This window comes from Cebus imitator, unplaced genomic scaffold, assembly GCF_001604975.1.
Source record: "Cebus imitator isolate Cc_AM_T3 unplaced genomic scaffold, Cebus_imitator-1.0 Scaffold267, whole genome shotgun sequence".
Lineage (NCBI taxonomy): Eukaryota > Metazoa > Chordata > Mammalia > Primates > Cebidae > Cebus > Cebus imitator.
This window is the reverse complement of record NW_016107582.1, coordinates 1648626-1656318: the sequence shown is the minus strand read 5'-3', so window position 1 is coordinate 1656318 and position 7693 is coordinate 1648626. Positions and strand designations below refer to the sequence as shown.

The window sequence follows — 7693 nt, the reverse complement described above, 5'->3', positions numbered from 1 at the left end:
AAAAAAAAAAAAAAAAAAGGACAGTGATATTAACTATAAAATATATCCAGAAAAAACCAAGTTTAAATTATCCTTTTCTGCAAAAAAAAAAGGTAATCATTCACTGGAATTTAATGAGGCAAATACCTTGGAAGATTTACCTTTTTCCTTTCCATTAAATAAGTTTTTCTTAGCAAAAATACTAACAATCAGTTTCCATGTACTGCGCAATTTATGCATGCCAGATTATATGTCAAATACGTTCTACCAGCAGTTCTCAAGAGTGTAGTGTTAGGAACTCAGGATCCCTACAATCTTTTCAGGTTATGAGTGACATTAAAACTATTTATATAATAAAATCTATGAAGTTATTTGCCTTTTTCAATCCCATTCTCTCATGAGTAGCAGAGCTTTCCAGAAGCTACATGACATGTGATAGCACAACAAACAGGAAACAAAAGCAGGTAAGAGGACCTAGTTGTCTTCTATTAAAACAAAGACATTTAAAAAAAAAAACAAAAAAGTAAACAAGGTCCCTCTTGTCACAATTTTTAAGAAAATGTTTATTTTTCATTAAAATGTTACTTTTATGTTAACATGTAATAAGTTGTTACCTTTAAACAAATTAATTTCTTTAAAATGTCTCCATTTTAATTTCTAATACAGTAAAATTAATAAATATAACTTCCACAAAAAAAACTCTTTGGGGTCCTCAATAAGTATAAAAGGGTCTTAAGCCTAGTATGTTTGAAAACAGCTGATTTATATTTCAAACTCAACTTATGAGGTAATAGTTCTATTTTATCATCATTTCCATAATGCAAATGAAAAAACAGAAGTAACTTGTCTAAAACCACACAAGTCTCTTAAACCAACATTTGAATACAAATCTGTAATTCCTAACCCTAACTTCTCTTCATCTCTAAGCAACTATTGCTACCCAAGATAGTAAAGATTACTTTTAGATGTTTAACTTTTAGATAGCTACATGTTAATCCCTATTTTAAAAGCAATATTCTATATTGGTTCTTTATTCTTTGTCTTTCAGTTTTAAAAAGTAATGTGTGCTCATTGTAATGCTTTAAATATACAGTTAACTTTTTTTAAAAATCAAACACTACAAAAATAACCTCCCATCACCACCACCATAAGTAGCCACTTAAGAAAACTACTGGTAAGTGTTTCATGCCTGCTAATTCAAATTTATTTATACACATACTCATGCATACACATACATGTACTTATCTGCACAAGCACTCATAAAAAATGAGATCACAATGTTTTAGCCACTTGTCTTATTTCACCTAATTCTTCTTGAAGATCTTCCTGAATCAACAAATAGATATACCTCTTTTATGGATTATCATCATTTAATTCTATCCAGTTGAGGGCCCCTATATGGCTTGCTTCCAAATTTTGGCTATTACAAAAACAGTCACAAGACACACGCTGTATCTTTGCATATTTGCGAGAACATATTTGTCAGAAAATTCCTAGAAGTAAATTTGCTAAGCTAAACAGTATAAACATTAAAAATCTTAATAGGTCTTGCCAATGTTCTCCAAAATACCTCTGCCCAAATTACATTCTCACCCACAGAATATGGGATTTCCTCCAACAATTCAACTTTTAAGTACCTTGGAAAATTATACTTTATGTGCTTCAAAATGCAAAGTAGTAAAACTGTTCGCACTGGTCATCTAAATTTAATACAGAACCCTACACAAATAACACTCACTGAATGTATCAGAACAGTTACCCATCTTTATTTTTTTCCTTCTATCTTTTATTTATTTATTTATTTTCTGAGAAGTCTCACTCTTGTGCCCCAGGCTGGAGTGCAATCGCACAATCTCGGCTCACTGCAACCTCCACCTCCCAGGTTCAAGCCATTCTCCTGCCCTAGCCTCCAGAGGAGCTGCGATTACAGGCTCCTGCCACCATGCCCTGCTAATTTTTGCATTTTTAGTGGAGACGGGATTTCACCATGTTGCCAGGCTGGTCTCAAACTCCAGACCTCAGGTGATTCGCCTGCCTGGGCCTCCCAAAGTGCCTGGATTACAGGTGAGGCCTCCTTATACCTTTCAAATGACTCAGAAGAGAAAATACACCAGATACACACAAGATCTTCAGCTAGTAAACCCTCAAATATTAGCCACCCTCGTAAAGACTTATCCAAATTATTTCAGAAGACCATTTAACACAAATCAAAACTATGCAGTAAAGCTGGGCTCAAACTCGTAAAAGAAAATCATTGGAGTGAATTTATTAAGCTTTATCTGCCCACTCAAAGGATTAAGGCTACAAATAAAAAGCCATCAAATCATACCAGTGGCCAAATTAGCTTACGTAAAATAATAAACAACAGATTTCATATCATAAATGTCAGTGAAACAAATTGCAATAGTAAAGATGGCTGTAATTAGAAAGGAAGTTCACTCAAATTCACATCATACTGAAAACAAAAACATTAATATTTTAAACGAAATGTTTTGAATGTGACTATTCATTTCAGTCACATCAGACTAGTACAAATCTTTGGTGCTAATAAGATATTGTCTTTATTTGCAGGTAGATAGTTTTAAAATGCATCATACTCTGACCTACCTGTTCTGTCATGGCTAATAGATATTCCATGCTTCACCATTTCATCAAAATTTCTTTTCTAAGATTTTGTGGGAGTAGTTTTAAATTGAAGGTCTCCCACACTTCTTTATGACAGAGCAAAATCTCATTATTTCAAATCCAAATAGCTCAATTCTGAAATGGTATACGTAATTCTCATTAGGCAACAAGTTAAAAATACTATAATTTCTTCTCCTTCAAGTTCTAATATTATTGTAAAGTAAAGGAAATCAACCTGAAAACCAATTCACTTTTCCAAACCAAAGATTTACAAAACTAAGTACTCATTCATCTTTGTGGCTGAGCAGTTCATCCTCAGTCCTAAGGTTCAACGCTGTTTAGCAGCTACTGTATACAGTGAAAGTGATTTAGATTGTCATTATTTATAGCCAACACAGCTTATTTACTACAGAATATGAGCATTTCTTTTAAAGATCTCATAACTCAGATTTTCCACAAATTCATATTTGCAGTTTCTCCAATTTCCAAATGGTAGAATTTTACTCTATCACTTACAGATCTACAATATAGCTAACATAGCACCTTAAAAGGTACTGGAAGTCAACACAGAAATTCTTGGCATTCTTATTCTATATTTATTCTTATCAATTGAAAGACTTTATAAGCCAAAAAATAGTCCCAGGATTAAGAGGCATGGTTTGGTGTTGCTTGAACTTACAACTAACTATTCCCAATGAACAGAGAAACCTTCTCTGGCAATCTGAATCATGTGTAATTACAGTATGCAAAGTCTCTCCTGGGCTATGTAAGCTGGCATTTTTCCCAGGACTTGTCACATCATGGGAAGCACGCATACAAATAAAAATCCAAAAATAAACATTTTAAAACAATGGCTTATAGACTGCATAGAGAAACTCCACAGTTGAGTATAAAAATTGAGGAGTCCAACCAACAAGCAGACATCTCTAACCAGAGACCTCTGACAAGGCATCACTGTTAATCAAGCAGCTTACCACGCCTAGCAACAACTCCCAGGTGTGGCCTATGCAAGCAGCACCCTCATATTCCCTCAGGCTAGACAGAAAATCATTAATTATAGGAAATAAAAGTAACATCAATGCACACATCCACTGAAGCAGAGAAACAATGGTAAAATAGAAGTTGATCATCTTTAATTTCATAATGCTAAGTTGATTCTCAAGGTGCCTAAACAAAGTTACTATAAGAGGTTTATCTTCTGCCAAATGAGTTAATTTTCCTAATAAATGTTGCTTTTAGAAAGCTTATTTCACCTTGAAGTGAACTACAGCCAAGTAGTAGTAATAATGTGTATCAAGGACCTTAGAAGGTGGTTTCTTTTGTTTAAACTCCTCTGCTCTACAGACACATGGAAAGGGAGAGAGATTCCAAGAAGCATCACACCAACCTCATCATCCTTACCACAGTTTGGAGGAAATATGAAACATAATAATATCTGACTATATTTTAACATAAAATGTTAATAAATTTCAAATGTTATTCCCTATAGGCCATGCATATTTCTAGTCCTCTATTCTAATACTGGATTTATTTATTAACCATCCAACAAAGCCCATCAAATTCAACTGTTCAAGTTTTCAGGAGGAGTTATAAACCAAACCACAATCCTGCTTCCCATTACATGAGCTCTGGAAACAAAAATAAGCACCAACACAAACCTCTGCCACCTCTAAGGCACAAGGCATTTCTCCTTTCTTTATTCAGCCCCCTGAATGTTCAATAATTTCCACATAGCTCTAAGCGCAATGGATTTATTATGATGTTACTCTAAGAAACGGCAGGAGTTCTAGACGCCAATAAAGATTACGGATCAAATTGAAGATAACTACTAACCATTGTGTCCACTTAGATAAATAAACCCGCTCACAAACAAAGCACCTTATTGTATTTGTACTGTTACCTCCACTAATCCAACTAAAACAACCAGACATTAGCTTTCCAGAGGAGGAAGGGAAAAGAAATCGGGATTTCTCAAACCCTCTTTAAATTTCTTTCAAAACGACACTCCGTTTCATTTTTCCAAAACTGTCCTGCCCATTATGGAAAATGTTTGGGAGTGCAGAGGCCCAGCAGGATTATGCAAACTAGACTCCAAGGCTAAGAACCAAGGTGGGGAGGGACTGAAGCAAAAGGCAACATCACATCGTTCCTCTGAAACTTAGCTTCGACCTTTGCAAGAACCGTCTCCCTGCAGATCACATCCGGCAGACACTTTGGAACGTTGCTCGGAATCAAAGGAGCAGTCAAGTGCCACGCAGGGGTGGGAGGGAGGAACAAGTAAGCCCCCCAAGTAAACATCAAATCCAGACTAGAGTGGGGTGTGGCAGTGGCCAAGCCACAAAAAGAAAAGTCTGTGGCAACTGGCACCTGGTGCCTCATACACAGACAGGAAAGAAGAGAAGACCCTAAAGTGAATCGACTTGCCCAGATCGAACAATAACTACACCCAATACATTCTTTGCTAATAACACAGGTAAATCTCAATTTCTCTAGGAAAATTAAAAAAGGCGCAAAGTGTTTATTCCTTCCAGCCCCACTCCCCACATCTCCAAACCCAACAACTAATTGCACCTTCCCCACAGAACCTGCGGCTAACCCCAGAGGACTGCTGAGGGCTGGCTTGGGATGAATAAACACTCGACACCTGACGGTCCTTTCTCTGCCGTGACTTTCACCAAGCCGAAGTCGCGCGCGCGCGGGCGGGAGCCGGGACCTGGCCCGCGCGGCGCCGCGCACCCGGATTCCGAGGCTACGCCGGCGAGCGCGGCGCGGGGGGCGGGGAGCGGGGCAGCGGGACCGCCCGGGCCAAGCGATTGTTTTCTCGCCAGGCAAAGACATTTTTTATCAAGCCCCTTTTGTATTCGAGCCCTACCTCTTTTTGGCCTAGGAAAGCTTTCGTGCAAGTGGAAGACGACTTTCTCCACAAAGTGCTGTATGTTACTGTGCTCCGGGCCGCGCACGAACACCATCCAGTCGTGGGTGAAGCCCTCCACGGTGGGTTTTTTCCTCACCTGGGCGCGGTGCCCTAGCTCCAGCTTCACCTGCACGGCACACTGCGGGCAGGGGGAGGAGAGACAGTCGTGAACAACAGGAAGGCGGCGTTTCGGCAGTGAACGTTGCGCCTGACATTTTTTTCCTCCTTGAAACGCACATAAAAGGAAACGGCGGTGCCCTCTGCATCCACGTTTCACGCGCGTGGGCGCGCACACCCCACACCCCCAAATATACCCGCCAGGCCAGCCCGGCCCGACCCCAGGCGCCCGGGGCCCCGCATCCACACCGGACAGGATTGTAACGGAATGTTATCCCCAGTCGGGAAGGGGGTCGGGGGAAGAAGGAGAGCACACTCGGCCACCACAAGCACGACAACAAATGCATCGGAAACAAATCAGAAGGCGATGCCGGGGCGGTTTCCCTGCGTGGGAAGGGAGGTGGCTGAGACCCAGGGGAACCTAAGGGTTCCTGGCGAACCCCCTCCCCGAAAGTACCGCGGCGACAGGCACACGCCGAGGAAGTCTTTGTGTACGTGTGTGTGTGCGTGCGTGTGGAGCGCTGTGCCAGGCGGAATGGAAACTACAGGCAGCCTCTGCTGATGGGCACAAACTCCCGTGCTCTTGCCACGGGGTTCGTGCACAACAAAAATAAGACGTCGTCACACACACACACACACACACACACACGCCCGCAGGGAAACACGCCGAGGCATCCATAACTTAAAGCACCCCGCACCCCCCAGCGAAAAGCCCCAGGCGATCGACGCAGCCAGTCGAACCGAGCCCCCGCAACACACTTTCAAGAGCCAAAGTGGCTCCAAAGTACCTCCCACCTCCCCCCCAAAAATGAAATTCAGAAAGGCAAGGCGGCGGGCGGACAGCCGTCGAGCCTCGGCTCGCGCGCAGCACCGCCCGGCGCTGGGGCAAAGTTGTGTGCGGCCCCGCTGCTGTCAGCCCCGCACACTCCGGCTCACACACGCGCGCGCCGCGGACAACGCACCATCGTAGCGGCGGCAGCGCTTTGCGGAGGTGCGGCCGCCGAGGCTGCTCGCCGGGTCCCCGGACTGTGCCCGCAGCTCCCGGCGGCGGCGGCTGAAATATGGCTGAGTTATTATTCGCCTCCTTCCACCGTGTGTGTGTGTGTGTGAGTGCGCGCGTGTGAGCGAGAGGGAGTGTGTGAGTGCGCTTCTCGTGATTGCAAAGAGGCAAGGAGGGAGGGAGGCGCGGGGGGTGGAGGGGCGAGTGTGAGCGTGTGTGAGTGTGTGTGTGTGTGTGTGTCTGTGTGTGCGCGCGCGCCGGGGGGGTGGGGGAGGAGGGGAGCAGAGGCTGAGGGAGAGGCGGCAGCTCCCTGCAAGCCGTACCAACCTTTCTCTAATTGGAACCGCGGAGCGCTGGCGCTGTCTGGGCTGCGGCGGCGCAGGGCGAGGAAGGAAAGGGGGGGAGGTCTTTTATTATTATTTTTGCGCGTACTTACCGAGCTAGCCATGCCTGGGGGCCCGGAGGTTTGCTGGGGTGTTGTGTGGTACCCCCCCCTCCTCCGCCCCCACTCAGCTGTAATTCATGAAGAGGCTGCTATGAATGAGAGCGCGCCCAGGAGCGGAGGGTAGATGGCGGACATTCTCTGCCTTTTTCCCCCCGCGCTCGGTTGCTCGCTCGCTGGCTTATTAAACTCAGCCCCAAAAGCAAAAGCAGCAGCAGCAGCAGCAGCTCCAGGGTAAAGAGGATGATTCCGGAGCATGCGCCGTGGCGCCTGACACCGGGCTCCGAGCCTCAAGGGGCGGAGGGAGAGCTTGCGGGCGGGGCCGAGCGCGCGGGGAGGCCGAGCGAGCGAGCCAGGGGGAGCTCGAAAGAGCCAATCACCTGCCACCTCCCGAAACCCCGGCGGCCCGTAACGCCACACTGGAACGCCTCGCTTAAAGTAACAGGTTCCTGCTGGGGGGCTGGCAGGGAGGGGCGCCGGAGTGGGGAGAGCGGCCAGCTGGGGAGCCATCCCAGCCCCTGTGTAAACTCCGCTCGCCCTACAATAAAAAACGGATTAAAACTGCTGGAATGTAGCCACTGCTTAGAGCCCCCAGCAGCCGGTGAAGGGGTGTTAA

The 7693-nt window shown here is 44.6% G+C and overlaps 1 protein-coding gene across 3 annotated transcripts in view; it reads right to left on the bottom strand.

Moving 5' to 3' along the window:
• The window catches only part of MLLT3 (MLLT3 super elongation complex subunit), a 270743-nt gene extending 263379 nt beyond the window's left edge, over positions 1-7364 (bottom strand). Inside the window, exons 1-2 of one of the 3 annotated variants that reach the window (XM_017500642.2) lie at positions 7072-7364; positions 5477-5657 (exon numbers count right to left, since the gene is read on the bottom strand). In XM_017500642.2, coding sequence (XP_017356131.1) covers positions 5477-5657; positions 7072-7083 — 193 coding nt within the window. In that variant the 5' untranslated portion in view covers positions 7084-7364. Of the gene's footprint in view, positions 1-2586; positions 2740-5476; positions 5658-6597; positions 6806-7071 lie in introns of those variants that run through there. The other 2 variants (XM_017500644.2, XM_037728522.1) reach the window with 2 other exon arrangements.
• Positions 7365-7693: the final 329 nt, after the last annotated feature.